At 38.4% G+C, this 23,544-nt stretch overlaps 1 protein-coding gene across 5 annotated transcripts in view; it reads left to right on the plus strand.

Annotated features, from left to right (window-relative positions):
* The window catches only part of LOC126190053 (E3 ubiquitin-protein ligase Bre1), a 262,588-nt gene that overhangs the window by 175,027 nt on the left and 64,017 nt on the right, over positions 1–23,544 (plus strand). For 3 of the 5 annotated variants that reach the window (XM_049930989.1, XM_049930992.1, XM_049930990.1), the window contains exons 13-14: positions 11,004–11,117; positions 11,866–11,925. In XM_049930989.1, coding sequence (XP_049786946.1) covers positions 11,004–11,117; positions 11,866–11,925 — 174 coding nt within the window. The remainder of the gene's footprint in view (positions 1–11,003; positions 11,118–11,865; positions 11,926–23,544) is intronic. The other 2 variants (XM_049930991.1, XM_049930993.1) reach the window with 2 other exon arrangements.

Here is a 23,544-nt window from a genome sequence, read left to right on the forward strand (position 1 = left end):
CCACTATTCTACATTACTTAAGAAATGAGTTCCATTAAAAAAAATCAAATTTACTTCTTCCACTGGTGCTAATAAAATATTGGAGTTCTTGCATATAGATAATTGTGTAGTTTTTAGGCTGATGTTTAATTTTCATTCAGAATTGAAGCTGCATCTCTACAGATAGCTTCTGAGAAAAAGTTTCTACCACCTTGTGTAGGCCAGAGAAAGATTCTTGATATTAGTTTGTTTTGTATTTTAGTCTTTTGCAAATCACTATTAATTTGAAACTGACTGTTGTTATTAGCCACATATATCACTCAGAATTAAACATACAAGAAAGCTAGTGTAAGAATTCAAAGACTTTTGAGGAGGCTTCTGCAAAATGTAAGCTTTACGGAATTTTCTGTTGCTTCACATTTGCTGAAAAAGTGTTTTATTTAGTCAGTCTAATGAACAAGGTGATGTTTCCATAAGACAGAAATTATTGAAACTATGTGGAATAAGGCCTTGCACAATAAAATATCCTTCTGGGTACAAAATTGTCGAACTGAGTTCGTTGTTTATTTATGTTGCTGTTACATTTTCTGCCACCATTATAGTGCAGACTGCATAACCATCTGCCATCACTGAAGACTTCATGCTCAAAGCAATGTAAAAGTTCAAGAAAACAGATGCTTTACTGTTTCATCCTTGTCTAATGAATTTCCTCGAGTTTCGAGAGGTGTGTTTACAAATTAATTCAGATCATCTACATTACCGGAAGTCGTGCTTTCAAAGCAGCTGTTCAAAAGTGATTGGCAAATCCAGTATCAGGATGGAATTCAGAAATTTGTTATTGGCTGTGATAGTTGCCTTAATATTAATGAAAATTATCTTGAAATGTAGATTAAGGCAGAGGCATCCAAGTATAGTAGCATAGTTTAATATACACTTTTGTTTGTTCTGTATAAAACAGTCCTCAAAAATGTCATGGTTGGCTGGGTTGTATGGAAGGGAATTCTTGCTGTGGAATGGGTGGTAGCTATCAAAGTGGAAATATTGTTGGTGGTGGTTAAGTTTAATGTTGACGGATCTATTGATGTAGCCATCTCTGAGGTGGTAGTCAATGTCAAGGTAGGTGGCTTAGTGGACTGAGGATGACCAGGTCAAATGAATGGGGAGAAGGTGTTGAGACTCCACAGGAACGTGGTTAGGGTGTTCTCACACTCAATCCAGATTATGAAGACACCATCAATGAATTTGAACCAGGTGAGGGATTTGGGACTCTGGTGGTGGCTAGGAAAGATTCCTCTTGTAGTCCATGAATAGGTTAGCATAGGATGCTGCCATGTGGTTGCCAAGTGCTGTACCAAGGATTTGTTTGTAGGTGATGCATTCAAAGGAGAAATAATTGTGGGTGGGGATATCTCGCCAACACATGTACTTAGTCCTTTCCCCTTCTCTTCTTCGCTCTTCTCCATTTTTTTTCCTCCCCCAGCACAGTCTCCTATTGCTCCACCTAGCAGCCCTATTCGATCCCAACCATGTCCTTGCTTGCTGTCACAGGCAGCAATAGTACTCCCCCCACACTGCTACCCCTGCTTCACCCCATCCCCCACCCCTTCCACATCTCCACTACCTGCCCCAGCCAAGATTGCTGCTCATCTCAGATGCAGTCATAGTCGGCCCTTAATGGCTGGGACCAAGCGAGGTGGCGTAGTTGTTAGCACACTGGACAGTGGTTCACATCCGCATCCAGCCATCCTGATTTAGGTTGCCCGTGATTTCCCTAGATCACTTCAGGCAAATCCTTTGAAAAGGCACAGCCAATTTCCTTCCCCAGCCTTCCCTAATCTGAGCTTATGCTCCGTCTCTAATGCCCTCAATGTAACATTAAACACCAATCTCCTTCTCTCACCGTAATGGCTGGAGATGGCAGTGGCCGTGTTTGGGAGCTGTGCTTGTGTGAATTCTTTTTCATTGTGCTTGTCTGTGACTCAGTGCCTATTCTGTGTAGAGAGTAGCAATCTATCCTTTTCTTATTTCATAACATGAGAATTCATGAAATTAAGCTGTTTTCTGTTATCCATTGTAGGCCTGTTCTGCTGTCACCTGTGTGTTGTATGGCTGAGTTTTAATCCTGATTTTATATGCTTTTGTCATGAGCAACCAATATAGTTGTTAACAGTCCTTTAAAGTCTTTGAAATTTCATAATTTCCAAATGGAAATGAGTGTTTGGCATCATTGGCCGGGAAGCCCCTTACGGGGCAGGTCCGGCCGCCTTGGTGCAGGTCTTATTACATTCGATGCCACATTGGGCGACCTGCGCACCACATGGGGATGAAATGATGATGCAGACGACACAACACCCAGTCCCTGAGCGGAGAAAATCCCCGACCCAGCCGAGAGGCGAACCCGGGCCCCTTAGGACGGCAGTCCGTCACACTGACCATTCAGCTATGGTTTCCAAATGTGGCCCCAGGTCAGCTGAACTAACATATTTACACCATCCTCAAAAAATAATTTTGTAAGGATTAACAATTAGATTATACAAACCTTGTTGCCAGATTAAAGAGTAGCCTTTTTGTAACTAATGAAAATTCATGATAATGTGGTAAAGAAAATTTGTAGTGGAATGCAAATAATTGAAGGAGTAGTGGTAACAACTAACCAACTAATAAAGGCACTGAGTCATCAAAAGGCGTATGAACGAGACTGAGAACTTTGGTAACTTTTGGAAAAAAATCCTATTTCAATCTCGTAGAGTACATTCATCTCGTAGTTGAAGCTCTTATTTTGCTCATGTTTGCTTTCAAATATGTATTTATGGAAATATGGTTCCACTTTGAACAGCCAAGATTTTCTTCTTTAACACTCATACATGTTTCTATGAAATGTCATCATCATCTCCTGTTACTTTATTAAGATTACATGCTGATGTTCATGTAGCTGACTGGCACCTGCAGTACAACTGATATTCTGCTACATTTTGTCAACTGCAATTTTTGTTGTTTTCACACTGTGATGCCTGTATGCAAAATGTAATTGCTAACATGTACAATGTCACTGTTCACGACATGAAGAGATGAATATTTCATGAACAAGGACACATTTTGGTGAGTACAGTTTGCATAGAGCTGTGACCATGTGGAAACTATAAAAATTGCAGATGACAGACTGTAGTAAAATATCAGCTACACTGCAGTTGATATGCTGCCAAATGAACTTCAGCATGTAATATTAAAAAAATAAAATGAAGCCAGTGATTATGGTAAATTTTCACCAAAATGTGTATGAGCATTAAAGAAGAAAATTGTTTGCTTAAGGCAGAACTCTATTTCCATAACTATACAGTACACAATCTCACACATACATTACTAGTTTACATGCCTTTAAATGCTTTACTATGTCTACTATTCTGTGACTCATTATGTTTACTCCTTAAATTATTTCGAAAGTCATATTTCACTCAATTACCTGTACATAACACCACCAACTTTTTAATTTTTAAAGAATTTGTTTTATTTGTGGTAAAGTTTCTAAAAGCTTTACTCACAAATAGTTTGCTTCATTATGATGTATTTTAAAATAAACAAACACTGGAAAATCTAAGATGGAATGTAACAGTATTAGAGAAGGGAAGTTGCTACTCACCATACAGCGGAGATGCTGAGTCCACGATAGGCACAACAAAAAGTATCTCACAATTACAGCTTTTGGCCATTAAGGCCTTTGTCAGCAATAAACAAACACACCCTCACGCAAACACAACTTGCACACACGTCTGCAGTCTCAGGCAACTGAAACCACACTGTGACCAGCAGCACCAGTGCATGATGGGAGTGGCAACTGGGTGGGGGTAAGGAGGAGGCTGTGGCGGGAAGGGGGAGGGATAGTACGGTGGGAGTGGCGGACAGTGAAGTGTTGCTGCCCTCTGTCTAAACTGCAACATTTCACTGTCCACCACTCCCACCATACTATCCCTCCCCCTCCCCCTTCCCGCCGCAGCACAGCCTCTTCCTTACCCCCACCCAGTCGCCACTCCCACCGTGCGCTGGTGCTGCTGTCTGCAGTGTGGTTTCAGGTCTCTGAGACGGCAGACGTGTGTGCAAGTTGCGTTTACGCGCGTGCGCTCGTGTGTGTGTGTGTGTGTGTGTGTGTGTGTGTGTGTGTGTGTGTGTGTGTGTGTCTACTGCTGACAAAGGCCTTAATGGCCGAAAGCTTTAATTGTGTGAATCTTTTTGTTGTGCCTATCGCGACTCAGCATCTCCACTATATGATGAGTAGCAACTTTCCTTCTCTGGTATCTGTTTGACAATAGTATTTTTTGTGGTGCTCCTTCCTGGTCAACATGTACGAGCCCACTGCTTTCACATTACATTCCCATAGGTGATCAAGAACAGCAGGTAAACAATAATAATAATAATAATAATAATAATAATAAACCCCGTGGAGGCCCGGGAAAAGAATAGGCCTCCGGTATGTTCTGCCAGTCGTAAAAGGCAACGAAAAGAACAAACCACTAATAGGGCTAACCCCCCTTTTAGTGTGATTAGGTGGTTCAGGACAGAACTAAAGAAGCCTCGGACAAGCGCCGTCATGGTCGGGGACGACGCTTGAACCCTATGCCTGCCCACAATGGTAACGACACTGCTAGCCAACTGGAAAATGATTTAAATCCAAATAGAGGTGTTTTGCAGGATATGCTTGCTGCAACCACCCTAGAAGGAAAACAAAGACAGAGGATCAGATGGTCAGATGAAGTTAATCGACACCTCATGTTCTGTTATTACCAAGCAACAAACCTAGGAACCAACACAACTGGATACAAATTACAAGTATACACAACATTTATTACCAGATACCCAGAATTAAAATTTTTAATAGAACAACAACTAGCTGATCAGATCCGTGTAATAATCAAAAATAACAGGATACCCCAGTCAGAATTAGAAAACATCAAACAACAAGGACAACAAATACTGGAACAAAATAATGTGCAATCAGAAGAAGAAGAAAATACAGTAATGGACTCAAACATCCAGGAGCAAACAAAGAACAACACACATCAATTAAACAATCAGAGGAAAACGAAATCTTAAGACAGCCACCAGAACAAGCACAAATAGAACACGAAGTGACACACATGTTAGATATAGAAGAAAAATTTCAGCTGACATATATAGAATACAAAGACACAAATACAGACATTAGACCATTCTTGCATAGACCGCCAAACCCACAAGTCAAAACAACAATAAAAACTGTCAACACAATCATACACAACAAAATAAATGAAAACACAACTATGGAAGAGTTACAACTACTGGTTTATATAGGAGCACTCACTACACTAAATATACACACTAGGCAGAGATCAGAACCAACCAACACACAGAAGAAACCCACAAAACCAGCATGGCAACACAGGCTACAGATCAGAATAGAAAAACTGAGAAAAGACATCGGACAGCTAACACAATTTATAAGAAATGAAATGTCAGGGGGGGGGAAAAAAAAACGAAAAAGGTTAGGTAAAGTCTCACAACAAGAAGTGATAGAGTAATTAGATGAAAAGAAGCAGAAATTACAAGCATTGGCCAAACAACTTAGAAGATACAAAAAAAGTGAAAATAGAAGGAAACAAAACCAAACATTCAACACAAACCAAAAGAAATTTTACCAGACAATAGATAACACACACATTAAAATAGACAATCCTCCAAGCATAACAGACATGGAACACTTCTGGAGCAACATATGGTCAAACCCGGTACAACATAAAAGGCATGCACGGTGGATACAATCAGAAACAGACACATACAAGATGATACCGCGGATGCCTGAAGTGATAATTTTGCAACATGAAGTCACCCAAGCAATTAATTCTACTCACAATTGGAAAGCCACTGGAAAAGATAAAATACCAAACTTCTGGCTAAAGAAGTTCACCTTTATTTAACAGTTACATTGCAGACCCATACACATTCCCCGATACACATGGAATAACTTATCTGAAACCTAAAGATCAAGCAGACACAGCAAACCCAGCTAAATATCGCCCCATAACATGCCTACCAACAATATACAAAATATTAACTTCAGTCATTACACAGAAATTAATAACACATACAACACAGAACAAAATTATAAATGAAGAACAAAAAAGCTGTTGCAAAGGAGCACGAGGATGTAAAGTGCAACTGATAATAGATGCAGAGGTGACATATCAAGCTAAAACTAAACAAAGGTCGCTACACTACGCATACATTGAGTACCAAAAAGCTTTTGATAGTGTACCCCACTCATGGTTACTACAAATATTGGAAATATACAAAGTAGATCCTAAATTGATAGAGTTCCTAAACATAGTAACGAAAAATTGGAAAACCACACTTAATATCCGAACAAATTCAAATAATATCACATCACAGCCAATACAGATTAAGCGTGCAATATACCAAGGAGGCTCATTAAGTCCTTTCTGGTTCTGCCTTGCTCTGAACCCACTATCCAACATGCTAAATAAAACAAATTATGGATACAATATTACTGGAACATACCAACACAAAATCACACATTTGCTATACATGGATGATCTAAAACTACTGGCAGCAACAAATCAACAACTCAACCAATTACTAAAGATAACAGAAGTATTCAGCAATGATATAAATATGGCTTTTGGAACGACAAATTTAAGAAAAATAGCATAGTCAAGGGAAAACACACTAAACAGGAAGATTACATAATGGATAACCACAGCGACTGCTTAGAAGCGATGGAAAAAACAGATGCCTATAAATATCTAGGATACAGACAAAAAATAGGAATAGATAATACAAATATTAAAGAAGAACTAAAAGAAAAATGTAGACAAAGACTAACAAAAATACTGATAACAGAATTGACAGCAAGAAACAAGACAAAAGCTATAAATACTTATGCTATGCCAATATTGACCTACTCATTTGGAGTAGTGAAATGGAGTAACACAGACCTAGAAGCACTCAATACACTTACACGATCACAATGCCACAAATATAGAATACATCACATACATTCAGCAACAGAAAGATTCACATTAAGCAGAAAGGAAGGAGGAAGAGAATTTATCGACATAAAAAACCTACATTATGGACAGGTAGACAATTTAAGAAAATTCTTTATAGAACGAGCAGAAACTAGCAAAATACACAAAGCAATCACTCATATAAATACATCGGCTACACCACTGCAATTTCATAACTACTTCTACAACCCTTTAGATCACATACATCAACAGATACAAAGAAAGTAAATTGGAAAAAGAAAACACTACATGGCAAGCACCCATATCATCTAACACAGCCACACATCGATCAAGACGCATCCAACACGTGGCTAAGAAAAGGCAATATATACAGTGAGACGGAAGGATTGCAATACAAGATCAAACAATGAACACCAGATATTACAGCAAGCATATTATTAAAGATCCCAATACCACAACAGATAAATGCAGACTTTGCAAACATCAAATAGAAACAGTAGATCACATCACAAGCGGATTTACAATACTAGCAAATACAGAATACCTCAGAAGACATGACAATGTAGCAAAAATAATACATCAACAGCTTGCCTTACAACATAAACTTATAAAACAATACATTCCCACATACAAGTATGCACCACAAAATGTACTGGAGAATGATGAATACAAATTATACTGGAACAGAGCCATTATAACAGATAAAACACCACCACATAACAAGCCTGACATCATACTCACCAATAAAAAGAAGAAACTAACACAACTAATCGAAATATCCATACCCAATACAACAAATATACAAAAGAAAACAGGAGAAAAAATTGAAAAATACATCCAACTGGCTGAGGAAGTCAAGGACATGTGGCATCAGGATAAAGTTGACATTATACCAATTGTACTATCAACTACAGGAGTCATACCACACAATATCCAGCAGTACATCAATGCAATACAGCTACATCCAAGCTTATATATACAACTACAGAAATCCGTAATTATTGATACATGTTCAATCACCCGAAAGTTCCTAAATGTGCAATATAACATATACCGTACAGTTAAAAGGAAGTCACGCTTGATCAAGGTCCGCATCACTTTCCATTTTTGACCAGACATAATGTCTGAGAAAAGTTACATAATAATAATACATTTAAATAGTGAATTTTTTGTCAAAGAAGTTTTGAAAGTCTCTTCAAGTTCAGAGCAGCAAACAGTACATATATAACATTTGAATGTTCCCTCAGAGCATTTGAAGGGACAATGGATGACCTTCACAACTTGTATGCAGAAGCTTCTGACTGGATTTCGAACCTAGACTTGATGTAGAAATATATATGCTTTTTGCAGATAGTTGGTCTTTTATTTTCTCCTGTCATCATATGTTAAATAAATAACACCTAGTTGAAACTAGACGTTACGGCACTTGGAGGGACTACAAAATATGCATTGCCGTATTTCCAGCATACGCCTTCATTTTCAATGCATAACCAAGAGAAATGTCACAAGCAAAAAAAGTCATGTTGCAATTGTCAAGTTTGTTTTTCATGCAGACATGAAACTTTATACATACTGTCAATCTGAAAGTACAACTGTCAACCATTAGGTTAACTTTTATGAAACGGGCATTGTCTAGTTATGCATTCATGTTTATCATGGAATACCTTAATTGAAGAGATAAAAATATAAGGAAATTAATAAGAGAAGCTGTTTGTTTCGGAATGTGATACAGATATAAGAATTTAGTCTTGTCTTTAAAAATCATTCATGATACCTCACAGATCACAACATAAAAAAAAAGTACCTGTGACATATTGATCATTATTGCAAAAGATTGATTACTATGATTGCATTGAGGCGATCATATCTCTTTACAGAGGCAAGAAAAGGAATGTGTTTTTCAATTGGTACTCACTTATCTTTGGCCTTTACATCATGCACTTGTGAAGAACTAATGCAAATACCTGGAAATATGCTGTCTGTCATCATTTGCCAATTCTCCCAAATGTTGTTTACCTCAAATTTAATTCTTCTTCTCATTTTTAGAAGCTGTATACTGGTTTATTTCTTTTTATCAGTTATATAATCTCAGAAGGAAAAATAAACTAAAACAATGAAATGAACGTGTGGTATCAAGAGGTGCCGGCACACCACAGCATTATTAGGTGCAACCTCCACTGCTTTCCATTTTAGCTCAGGATCTGATGGCTTTGTATTTATCATTTTCCATTTATTAGGCACTGTTTGTAGTATTGATGTAAATGAATTTGAATTTTTAGGGTCCAGATCTTCATCAGCTACGTGTAAGTAATACTCTATTCTTTTGTAGTGATGAGTATTTTAGTATTGGAAAGAGTGTGTGTGTGTGTGTGTGTGTGTGTGTGTGTGTGTGTGTGAGAGAGAGAGAGAGAGAGAGAGAGAGAGAGAGAGAGAGAGAGAGATCAGGTTATTCAAACTCCTCTTCCAAATCAGAGTAACTATGTCTCCTATTCTCGATTCATCAAAAGGTTTTTCTAACATTTCCAGAATGATACTGACAGCATCTATAAAAAGGATATGAATAATACACTTTAGAAACATACACACAGCAAGGTATCACAGCAGTGGCGGTAGAATCACGTAGTTTCCTTCAGTGATCACTTTCTAGTACCCAAATGGTTTTTTTCTTTCTTTCTTTTTTCCCCTTATCTCTGACTCTGGTGCCATCCCCTCATTGGTCACACCTGTAGGATAATTTTCCAAAGATTTGTATGTTGGATTTCTAGTTGTGACTCTATCCATAATGAAAGTACTCATGCACATACACAGTGTAAAAGTGTACAGGACAAACATTTAAAAGCACAATTCATTATCCAGTCATGTCAAAAGAACAGAGATGCCTCAACTGCTTGTATCACACTTTTATGAACTGGGCATCATCTAATTATGCATTCATCTTTATCATAGAACAGCTTATATACAATATAAGATGAATATCAACAAAAGGAAAACAAGGGTAATGGAATGAAGTCGAATTAAATCAGGTAATGCTAAGGGAACTAGAATAGGAAACGAGACAATTGAAGTAGTAGATGAGTTGTGCTATTTGGGCAGCAAAATAACTGAGATGGCCAAAGTAGAGGGGGTATAAAATGTAGACTGGTAGTGGCAAGAACACATTTCTGAAGAAGAGAAATTTGTTAATATCAAATATAGATTTAGGTGTTGGTCTGGAGTGTAGCCACGTGTGGAAGTGAAACATTGGACAATAAACATTTAAGATAAAAATAGAGTAGAAGCTATTGAAATGTGGTACTACACAAGAATGCTGAAGATTAGATAGCTCAGTCATTTAACTAATGAGAAGGTACTGAATAGAATTGGGGAGACAAGAAATGTGTGGCAGACCAGAAGAAGGGATTGGTTGATAGGACACATCCTGAACATAAAGATTTCACAAATTTAGTGTTGAAGGAAAGTGGTGGTGGGGGTAAAACTTGTAGAGGGGCACTGAAATATGAATACAGTAAGCAGATTCAGAAAGATTTAGGTTGTAGTAGTTATTAGAGATGATGAAGCTTGCACAGGATAGAGTAGCATGGAGAGCTGCATCAAATATGTCTTCGGACTGAAGACCGCAACAACAAACAACAACAACAACAAACAACAACCACCACCACCACATCTTCCTTACTTAACTGCAGATATAAAAATGTAAGAGAATTAATAAGAGAAGCTGTCTGCTTCAATATATGATACAGATATAAAGATTTAACCTTGTCTTTAATTGTTATTCAAGATACCAGACAGTTCACAAAGTATAATAAATAGAATTTGAATTTTTTTTAGTGCTATTAAACAGTCTTATATTCTATATGTTGGTTTCATTCTGTTTAAAGTTTTACGAATCTATATACTCTCTGTTGGCATTTGTCTCATTGCTTCAATACTAATTATATTCCTTTTAATTAGCCTTCATCTGCTCCTTCTTGGGGTAGGCGAGACTAATGATACCATTAAATTGTACAGGAAAACAAACGTGAAGAGCGCAAGAAGTTGTGTGATGAAGAAGCCATGCGAAAAATAAAGCAGTTGGAGGACCAAACATATCAGCTGCAAAAGCAGGTTGCATCGCAGAAACAGGTATTCGACATTGAGATTTAAAGATTAGTGTCAGAGAGGTCGATAAATTTCTAATTGGTTCTTAGAAAAGATTCATGTAGGTGAAAAGAATTTATGAACATTAAGGAAGTATGTGGCGTAGCACATACCACATAGTAATAAACAATCATTATTTACATGTTCTTTATTGTTTATGTCTTTGTTTCAAGTATTGTTGCTTCTTGTTTTTTTTTTTTTCATTTGAAAATGATTGCTGGTCACTGTCAGCTTTGTAATGCCTAAATATTTCTTGTAGAGTGGAACCTATCTTAGCTCAATTTCCAAATTATACACACATTTTCTGGGATTATTGGAATTTAAATCCCGTAGCTCCTGGTAAATTTTCATTGTTTATGTATTCTTCCTAGCATACATTTCATGATATTGATAATGTTCTTATGTACTTCAACAGTTTTCTCAACTTTTATGATGCAGTTAACTGAAATGGTTTCTTCAATAGATATCCAGTGGCTGTTCTAGTCAGGAGTCTTGATTTTTGCAATGTTTTATATAGTGATTTGCATAACATTCTGCAGAAAGGAAACTGACATCAAAAGTGAAAAAATTGTGGCTAGTAAAGCGAAATAAAAATTTGTCAGTAAATGTAGTCAGATTTTAATAGATCTGTTGCAAGTCATATTAAGGAAACATGTCTCTGATTAAAATATAGACCCTAAGATTACATTAATTATTGTTATATTAAATATTTTTGTGGTTTGATTCTTTTCAGCAGAATGGTTGGACTTTAAAACGAATTCAGCAGAATGGACTAGAGGAATATATTTGGCAGGTTAATACTATTTTACTCAAGATATTTATCCTGTTTGAAACTCTGTAAAAGTTGTGAAATTTTGAGGGACTTCTCCACACTGGAATGTCCCAATAAGACAGAATACTTTGGATTCTCGAAAATCAAATCCTTAAAATATTGTAGGTCCTTCAGTTTTGGGTTTTGTTTCACTGTTTTGCTAGCTAATAGTGAAGTTAGTTTCTTTGGAAAAGTGACACAGTCAGACATTGTATTGTTTCATCTTCTCTTCTGTGAAGGTTCTTCCAGCAGAATCAGAGACTGGTTTTATTTTATCAGCCAGCACTCACTATGGTAACTGTATCTGCTTTTCTTTCCTGTTCTCTTTGTATTTGCAGTTTTGAGTGCTCTTACTAAAAAGTCTCATTGGGTTACGTAGAGATTGTCGTGCTTGCTTCCAGTCTAGTCCTCTGGCATATAATATTATGAAGTACATTGCAAAGGTGGTTTTTACCTGAGGAAATTCAGCACAATGGGTGGCCTCACTTCCAGCATTCTGGGTGACAAGAGACCGCAATTTAACTGTGATTCAGTGAAATTACAAAACTGACACAGTTGTGCCGAAGTTTGTTTTTATTTAAATGGTGACCAGTTTTGGACCTTAGTCCATTGCCAAACCATCCTGTAGAACAGAGTATCATGTTACAGTTGTCATATACAATACATAAGGTCAATCAAAGTACAAGTACATTTGATAAGATGATTACATACTACTTGTGTGCTACTATAATGTGTGTACACTAGCCATATTACTTGTGTGAGTAGCTAAGTGGAAGGCACTGTTTACATATGACGTGACCATTGAACATTGTTAGGTAAACTGAGATAGAGGTGCTGAAGGGAATGTGGTACAGGGAAGTTGGTTGTTTTATTTTACAAAGTTACAAAATAGCTATTACACATGACCTTCATAATATCCATGCTAGCTTGACATTAAAACTCAGTTACAACATAAGATACTTATACAAAATAAATCTTGCAAACACATAAGTGTCATGCCTCGTAGCACCACCAGTGGCCAGTCAAATAACCCTAAAATGACTGTAGCATTCTTAATGGTAAATAATACAAATATTTTTATAAAAATTGTAAAATATCCGAAAGGTAGCATGTACAAAAATACATTTATGAATGCTTCCATATCATACTTTGTAGTGCAACAAATGGCTGATCAGTGTCACAAGTGAATGTAGTTGATGATACACAGATGATGATACACAGTTCAAATTAGTTAATCACATAAGCTAAAATGTCCAAGGCACTTAAGCTCCATTATATTTTTTGTTGACAACAAAACACATTGCACTGTGAGTTCTATCGTACAAACCTAAATTAATAAACACATAATAGAACACATTTATTGTATCATCTGTTGCTTTATAACAATAAACTGTGTAACATCACACTTACAAAGTCTATTCATGCAGACCAGAGCCATCCTGCTAGTGTCAAAAATGAAATAGGCCAGACCATATATTAAAAATGAACAAAGAATTCCTTGGAATGGGGAGGGGGTGGGGGGAGCGATGGAGAGGTGGAAGATATGAATACTACGTAAAGATACATTGTAAACAGAATTTAAAAAATAAATTCAGTAGAGTCCTGTTATCTGAACTAATTGGGACCGGACCTTGTTTGGATTACCGATTTGTCCGGATTAGCTGGAATTACAGTGATGAGTTTGTAGAATGAAGTATTCCAAGCAGATAAGTAGGTACACCATGGGAACAAGTATGGGAACAGTGGCTCACTCTCACTCCCTGCCCTTGTTGTTGTGCATTGTTGAGACCTTTGAAGTGTCTGAGGTTGGCTCACAAAACAGAAACATACAACGTTAACTCACAAAGAAAAGCTGAATGTTTTGAAGTGGATAGACAATGGTGGGAATGTATCTAAACTGGCAACGGAACTGAGTGTTGATAAAGCAACCATTTGTGATTGGAAGAAGAACCGAGTGAAGCTTGGACAGTCCTGTGCAACATCTTCGGGAAAAACAACACGAAATCTGGTAGACTTTGAAGCAGTCCCAGTTCGATAAAGTGGATGAAGCTCTTTTCCTTTGGTTTACGCAGGAAAGAGAAAGGGGAACTCCTTTGAGTGGAGCACTGGATCAGGAGAAGGCTGTTTACCTGAACAAGTTAATGAATGGTGGTGAGTCTTTTAGTGCGAGTACGGGTTGTTTGGACAGATTCAAAAAACGACACTGGAATCCGTCAGCTAACAATTACTGGAGAGAAGCTTTCTTCTGACCGTGATGCAGCTAAGGAATACTTGGGTGAGTTTGAAAAAATGATGAAAGAGGGAAAGTATTCTCCCCAACAAATTTATAACGCTGATGAGACTGGCCTTAATTTTAGGGCATTGCCAACAAAAAGCCTGGCATCAAAATTAGACCATGCTTCTGGTTTTAAAATGTGCAAAGATCGTCTGACTTTATTAGCATGCAGCAACACTGCTGGTAATCATAAGCTGCCTTTAATGTTGATCGGCAAATCTGCTAGGCCCAGAGCTTTTAAAAACTGCAACATGAAGTCTCTGCCCATATATTATCGTAACCAGAAAAACGCATGGATGGATGGTAAGCTGTTCAAAGAATGGTTTCACAGCCAGTTTGTTCGCACCGTTCGACAGTTTTCTAAGAAATATCATTTGTCTCCCTATGCAATCCTTTTGATTGATAACGCACCATCTCACCCCAGCACTGTGGAATTGTGGCGAAGTTTTTGCCACCAAATGTTACACTACTTCTACAGCTGATGGACCAGGGCGTACTGCAAACATTAAAACTGATTTACAGAAAACAATTTTTAAGAATGCTGATTCAAGATGATAGCATTCCTTTAGTGGACAAAATAAAATAGACCAATGTGAAGGATGTTGTTTATTGGGCTGCTAAGGCATGGCAGAATATTTCAGAAAATACTCTGAGAAAACTGTGGACATCTCTTGAATTTCAGGACAACCCAGTTGAAAATGAAGAGGAAAATGTGCTACAAATGATACAGACAATCCCTGGATGTGAAGGAGGAGACATAGATGAGTGGATGGCAGCAGATGGGGCATGTGTGGAGAACCTTACTGTTGCTGATTTAGTTGCTGCTGTGATTCAAATACAGGAAGAAGTGGACTGCTGTGACGGAAGTGACAATGAGCCTGAAAGCGACAAAGGAGAGCTGGTGCCACACAGTGACACAGCAGAAGCCCTTGACCTTGCGCTACATTATTTGGAGCAACAGCCCACTGCTACACCTGCTGATTTGATGTTTACAAGACGATGGCACAAATATGCGTCATATAACAGACTGTCTTCATTACGCCAAATACAATGACTGAGTTTTTGTCATCTAAAAAGTAGGGATAAAATGTCCACTGTATTTTAGTAAGTCTTATAGCTTTTCTTTCATTGTTGTGCATTATTTAAACCTAATAAATGTTTACTGTACTGTGTAAATTAAAATAGTGTGTATGTACAGCAGCTTACCACACAGATTTCCATACTTAGACTAATATTTTTCATGTTCGGATTAATCGAACATTCAGATTACCAGGGTTTGGATTAGCAGGACACTGCTGTACATTGAAAGTATTGGTCTAATTATTGTAAAAACTGGCTTTTCAATATAAGACAAAATCTGACTAATCAGTCTCCTAGATTGACCATTTACAGCAGCAAATAAAGACACGTCCCATATAATAATTGCTTTATTTTTATTTCTTCATTAAACCATCTAAAATAATTTATATAAAACAAACTATCAGCAAGTATGCATAATGGCATAAATGAATATGTTCGCAAAGACCTCATTTACCAGTGTTGATATTTATTTTACAATCAAACCAACACGACAGAATGTGCATCTGGCAGAACTGTTAAAAGTGAGAGGGCTAGGAGGACAGTTGTCTTATTCCCCACCCCAGATTAACTTTCCGGTATGTTAGTTTGACGACAACAACAACAACACCGACATTGGTTAATGAAGTAGGGGGCTGGAGTACATATATATCTATGCAATTATGCATAATAATTACCAGTAGGTTGTTTTATATACTTATTTTATGTTGTCTGAGTAAGAAGTGAAAGAAAGAAAGAATGTAATACTTATTATAGGGGAAGTGTCTTTATATGTTGCTGTAGATGGTCTAACCTAGGAGACCAATAAGTCAGATTTTGTCTTTTGTCTTATATTGAAAAGCCAGTTTGTCCCCATCACTTCCCCCCGCCCCCCTTCCCATCCTGCTCTGTATTATATTACCCCCCCCCCCCTTAATCTTTCCCCTCTTCTCTTTCCCAGGATGGTGTTTTACTTTTTAGGTGTGAAAGTTGTGCCATGCCTTTAGAAGACAATAACTGATTTCACACCTTTAATTGTTCATTTTGCACACCAGGCTGTGTTAGCAGTGGAATAGTTCTGTTCACTGTGAATTGACTCCAAGGCAATCTTTGTACATTTTTAATATGTGGTCTGGCTTGTTTTATTTTTGACACTAGCAGGATGGTTCTGGTCCATACAAATGGACTTTGTAAGCATGATAATATACGTTTTATTGCTATAATGCAAAAGATGATGCAATAAATGTGTTCTGTTTCGTGTTTATTAATTTAGATTTGTATGGTAGTACTCACAGTGCCATGTGTTTTATTGTCAATAAAAATATAATGGAGCTTCATCATGCTCTTGCCTAAGTGTCTTAGACATTTTAGCTTATGTATTTTGTACATGCTACCTTTTGTATATTTTAATGTTTAAAAATTGAATTATTTACCATTATGTATGCTACAGTCATTTTAATGTTATGTTGACTGGCCACTGGCTGCACTATGAGGCATGATACTTGTGTGTCTGCAAGATTTCTTTTATAAGTGCGCCTTTCGTATTGTGACTGTGTTTTAACATCAAGCTAGAATGAGTGTTATGTATGGTTATATGCAACAGTTATTTTGTAACTTTGTAAAATAAAACAACTTCCCCTTGGCACATCCCCTTCAGTGCCCCTACCTCAGTTGCCTAACGATTTTCAGTAATCATAAAACATTGTTTTGCTGCATGCAGCATTGGAATGTCAAATAAATAGTGTATTGCACTTAGTCACTCAAACAGGCGAGGTGGCCAGTGTACACACATTACGGTAATGCTTATGTGGTATGTAATTATTTTATCATATGTACTTGTACTTTGATTGACCTTATGTATCATATATGTTACATTATAACACTATATACTATGTTTTACAAGTTGGTTTGATAATGGACTAAGATGTGAAACCGGTCACTATTTAAATAAAAACAAACTTCTGTGCAACTTTCATTGACAATAGGTTTCTTTATTTTTTAACTGCAGTTTGCTACAAAAGTATCCAAGGCAAATCCTTGTCTACAAGGTGGTGCACTTGAAAGTGCAAAAATTGGCCAGTTGGAATCATGACCTGATTTAGTCTTTCCTTAATCCCGTGCGGTTCTGGGTGATTTTACCAAAATCTACCCCTATTCCTAGACCTCTCCAGTCCTTTCCTTCACCCTTCTTCCTTCCCCTTCAACCCTTCTGCCTAAAGGAGGAGCCACTGGCTCCGTAAGCTTGCCACTTACAACCAACTTTTATGTGTGTTCTGCCACTGCTTGGTAAGTAGATTTTTTTATCTATCCAATTAAATGATTTTGTCAATATCATGAAAAGGGTAGATGCTACTCACCATGCAGCAGAATGCTGAGTCACAGGCAGGCACAACAAAAAGACTATCACAAAATGAGCTTCTGGCCAACAAGGCCTTTGTCGAAAGTACACACACACACACACACACACACACACACACACAACACCACAGTCTCTAGCAGCTGAAGCCAGACGACGAGCAGGAGTGCATGATGGGAGAGGCAACTGGATATGGCAATTCAGAAAAGATGGTGTGGGTGGAAGGGATCCATCCCACCAATGCACCCAGTCTTTTCACTTCACTCCTTTATTTCTACCCCCACTCTCTCCCCCGCCCTCCACCTAACCTCCCAACTGCACCTAGCTGCCCTACCCTGTCTCCGCCTCATCCCTGCACACTCCCACTAGCAGCACTTTACTGTCCCCCACCTGTACTGCACTATCCCTCCCCCTCCCCATCACAGCTTCCTCCTCACCCGCACCCATTTGCCCCTCCCATCATGCACTCCTGCTCATAGTCTGGCTTTAGCTGCCAGAGACTGTGGTCGTGTGTGTGTGTGTGTGTGTGTGTGTGTGTGTGTGTGTGTGTGTGTGTAGGTTCGATAAAGGCCTTGCCAGCTGAAAGCTCATTTTGTGACAATCTTTTTGTTGTGCCTATCCGCGACTCATTATATCCGCTATATGGTGAATACCCACTATCCTTTTCATAGTATTGTAAGTAAAAATAGGCACATTCTTGTGGACTAGCAGCAATGTGTTTGTCACCTACTCTGCTATATCACATAAAAAACATCCATCAAATATGAGAACGTACAGCTAATTTTCCCAAACTAGACTTTAGCTATAAATCAGCAATGCAAAGTGTGATAAAACTGACAGTAACTTAGAAGTTCAGATCGAAATGTGTTTGCTCTTTGCCCACCCACATGGGATGGATTTGACTTCAAGACCTAAAGATGATAATAATACATTAAAAATTAACATATTTCATTGCAGTTAAAATCATGTTGTTCAGTCTGTTACACCAGGAAAAGAAATATACAGGCTTCCTTATCATTTTGCTCTTACCATTTGCAGCTAGACTGAAGAAAAAGTGGAAAAAGTATACTTCATGAATGAAAACACACAGAACACTGGTGTAATATTCTGGAAACAGGTTTTCAGTGTGTGTGTGTGTGTGTGTGTGTGTGTGTGTGTGTGTGTGTGTGGGTGTTTTCGTTCATAATATATAAAATATTCTATCAAGAATACAAGAACTAATGGAACAGTCAATCAATGCAAAAAGTATACGGGCAAAATTTGTGTCGTACCTGAAATGCTCAGTCAGTAAGGGTATTCCCAGTTCGAGTCCTGATCTGACACACAGTTTCCATTTGAGAAGTAGTTTCAAAACTGCAGGCACTCGGCAGTTTACATTTGAGAGGAAGTTTCAAAAGTGCAGTCATTCTGCTATAGAGTGAAAGATTTACTCTAGAATGCAGATAGTTCAAAATGTGATAGGTAAAACAGGTTTAACTGGTTCATGAAATAACCTCGCTGTTATATATGTATAAACACAGTGTCATATCTTATATGAGGATTGGACATTTCATTAAGGTGACAAAGAAATACCACATGAATTTTTGCAAATAATCTACTACCTAGTCTGAAAATAAAGTGAACAGTCAGTGTTTGCCAAACTTGCCCCACAGTGTTGCCACACAACTTGTTTGTAGGCAGGGTATCTTATGGCAGGTCTTAGAGATGTGACGCTGCTGAATGAATGCCAAGTTGACAACAAAATAGAGCCCAGAGTTTTCTTTCCAGCACATGTGCAGTTTTATCATAATTTAATTTGTGTGATTCAAAGAAGAATTAGTGGGTTGCTGTTATTAGGAGTGTTCCACCAGTTTGCTCAATACAACTTAATCATAAACAGTAATTTTTATTTGAGTCGACCCACTGATAATGTACTTAATGAACTCTAAACTGCTGTTACAGCCACACTTCCGGGTCTTGGCAAGTTCTGTATTGACTTCATTTTTCCCTTTTCTTTTTACGTAAAGATATGTGTGTCATGAAGAGTCATATGTGAGAGTAGTATGTTCAGTGATAGGATTGAGCAGTTAGCTCTTTACCAGGGTTTCAGATGGATACTGCCAGCAGTATCAGGAATCCCATTACATTTCAGAGTTTGAAAACTCTATGCATGCTCAATTCATTAAAAGTTTCATATCATATATGAGGTGCAAATGACTTGTGTACTTGCACAGCAGCTCATTCATCAATGAATCACTCAGGAAATCCTAATTTAAAGTTTTTTTCCCCATGTTGCTGAATATTTTCTCATATTGCTGTGAGCTGTGCTGTATGCAGTGTCCCATAGCAGTTATCATCACAAGGTGACATGCTGTAAGTTACCAGCTCAAACCCGAGGAACCACAGTTATTTGTCATGTAGTATTTATGAATTCTCAAAATTTGTGTTTTGTAACATTTGTATATATTTAATGTTTTATAAATAGCTGCAGTCTCCGCCCAGAAGCTCAGTTTTGTTCTGGAATACATTGGTGTTTGTAAGAAACATGCTTTTAGTGCTAAGTGTTGTACTTAATTGATAATCCTGCTTTTGGATTGGGACTCGATTCTGGGTATGATGATACATTGTTTGATGGAAAGGCGACAGGTGCTTCAAAACATGTACATCACTGTGGCTCCAGTTGTGCTATGTAAAAGCCATCACATACATGGTTAGAAACTGGAATATCAAGCAGTACATCATTTCCATGGTCCATATACTCATATTTAGGTGACCAATAAATTAGAAAACAGCAGTACATCAGCTGCCCATCAGGCATCCAGCAGTTAAAAAAAAAAAGTGGGTTAGAACCCAGTAGAATGGCGAAAAGGATTCAACAAAGTCACCAAACACTATGGGTGAGAAAGATGTGTGTTCAGCAAATGTGTATCTTTACATGGATGGCCCAGCCCAGCAGTGGTTCAAGAACAACCAGGAGAAGCTCAATAACCAGGATAAATTGCAGGTGGAAGTGAAGACAACATTTGGTGGCATTCTACAGCAATTACACACAGCAGAACTACAGTTGAAGAGCAGGACCCATTGTCATGGGGAAATGACACAGTCCTACACATACAAAATGTTTTAGACCTATGTCACATTGTGAATCCAAATATTACAGTAGTTAATAAAAACTCCCACTTGATGAAGACATGTACAGAGCTCTTCTGGTAAAAGATGCTACTACAAAAGAGGAATTCATCAAATGGTGCCAGCACATCAAGAAGATACTACAGAAAAGAGTTGGATGAAAGAAGTATGACTTGACTCCCAAAAGTGGTCCATGTGGCAGTTGCGGAAAATGTCCATGATCTCACGTCTCACATACGTGGTTGTAGGAAGAGAGATACAGGATTTCATGGCAGCCAGAACTATTAGGCTGAGTAAGCAAGAGATACCTGCAACAAATGTTGACCCCCATACTGCAAGAGGTAATACAGAAAATTGAAGGAGGGGTTAGCACCAGTCTCCACCACTATTCCAACACTCCAGGAAGGATGGAGTAGGTCAACTCTGACATACGCTGCAGCTGTCAAACAGTAACCCAGCACCCAGCCAATGCATGTACAACCAACTCCTCCACCAAACATAATGCCCCAACTCCTCCACCAAATATAATGCCCCACAGAACAACAGACACAAAACAACCCACCAGTATGTTTCCTCTATGGGTGCCATGGACACGTTTGTTACACTACTGTAGAGAAGGAAGGTTTTCAATTATGACTATTATGCTGACAGACATCAGCCACCATGACAGCTCTATTCAAACCAGTCAACTGCAGATGATTATATTTGACCTGTCTGACAAATTAGGATGCCATACCCAGGACGAGGTCGCTTCCCAGCATGCCGTAGCTGTTCCCCTGTTACCATGCAGCAATACCAGCTGCTCACCTAGTCACCAACTTCAGGGAAACAGAGAAGTGACCATCTATGGAGTTGAGGTTGCCAGAGATGAAAATCCTCATGGGTGAGTCACCAAATGTAAAGATATCTCATTGATGGCCAACCTTTCTGGGTGATAGCTGGCTCAGGGGCTTTCTTTTCTGTAATGTCGAATGCTTATCATCACAAACTGAAGAAGATTATGTTCCATGATGTAAAAGTGATTGTGCTGACAGTCTCAAATAGTAAATACATCCAGCAGACAGGAACATGTATTTGCAAGAGTAACTATCGATGAAAACCCCAGTCCTTCAAATTCATTTCATCAGAATTTAGTTGTAATGTTATTCCTGGATGGGACTTCATGCAGACATAACAAGCAGTCATAGACTGTTGAAGATCAGAGCTCCAGATTGGTGAAGATATTTCAGTAAGCACACATAAGAAACATTGTCCTGAGCAGTTGTTAGCCTGACTAACAGCATCGGCGAGTGTTAGACATATTGTGCCAGTTTTCAGATGCTTTTGAAAGTGGAATGGGAAAAAGAGAGACCAAGCAGCTGACAGTAAAACACCACATCCACACTGGGCAACCTCTAGCAATTAGCCAGTGCTCATTTAGAGTGCTGCTGGCTGAACGGCTGAAGAATCCAGAAAAAAGTGGGGAATATACTTCAAGATGATGTCATTGAACCTCCAGACTGTTCCTTCTCCTCTTCTGCGAACCTTGTGAATGAGAAGGATGCCATATGGCATTTCTGCGTCGACTAGCTAGATGATCACACTGTAGACTGCTTGAGAGGAGCAAAGTATTTCTTTCTACGGAGAGGGAAACACACTACTGGCAAATCAAGGTTGAGAAGGCTGACTGCAAAAATAGTGCCTTCGTAACTCCTGATGACTTCTAAGAGTTCGAAGTTACACCATTTGGACTATGTAAAGCTCCAGCCACCTTTGAATGTGTGGTGGGCAAGCTGCTTCTGTTGAGCCTGCAGGCCTCCATCTGAATCCAAACAAAATGCTTCATCCCCGTACAAGAAATAAAAATTATATGGCCTGTAGTGAATGGTGATTAAGTCCATTTCTATCCAGAAGAAATAAGAGCAGTAACAGATTTTCCAAATCCTGAGCCCATTTATGATGTGAGATATTGTTTTGAATTTGCTATTACTGACAAATTCATAAACGACTTCTGTATCAAGGCACATCCTTTGCAAAAATTACTGTAGGGAGACACCAAATTTTCGTGGAACAAGGAAAGTTCTTTCGTTGTACTTAAGGAGGCACTAATGTCTTCTCCAGTCCTAGCATTGCATGATGAGAATGACAAGGCAGAATTCACAACAGTTCTAGCAGTTATGGATAGGTGCAGTTCTGGTACAAATCCACAAAGGTGGTGAAAAGGTGACTGCTTATTCTTCCTGAGTACTCTCCAAATCCAATAGGAACTACTCTAAAACTGACAAAGGATGCATTGTAGTTGTTAGGGCCATCAATAATTTATTGATGTGTCTATTTGTCAAATCATTCTCCATTGTTACAGACCACAATTCCTTATGCTGGCTGAGTAGCCTGAGGCCTCTGTCAGGTCAACTGGCCAGATGGATGCTGAGCTTTCATGAACACGATGTCACAGTGGTACAAAAATGTTGACACATACTCAAGGATGCCGACTGCCTGTCAAGAAATCCTGTTTTGGAACAGAGCAGCATGGACGAAATGTCAGTTTTTGCTGCTGAACAGAGGGAAGATACTGCATTGCTGAAGCTATGAAGAATAAGGAACTGATCAAAGGAGAAATCCAATCAATAAATGGAACTGAAGACCAGCACAACTACCGCAAAGCTTTCATTGGAGGAGCTACACTCAATGCTCATGGTAGTGAAGAGGATGTGACAACATGAGCAACTGCTAGTGCTGCCACACAGACAAGATCCAGATACTGGGTTGTGTAATAGGCTCCTATGAGAACTCCTGAAACAGCAGGTAGCAGTTTCTCCAAGAGGGA

Source organism: Schistocerca cancellata, chromosome 1 (genome assembly GCF_023864275.1).
Source record: "Schistocerca cancellata isolate TAMUIC-IGC-003103 chromosome 1, iqSchCanc2.1, whole genome shotgun sequence".
Taxonomy (NCBI): Eukaryota; Metazoa; Arthropoda; class Insecta; order Orthoptera; family Acrididae; genus Schistocerca; species Schistocerca cancellata.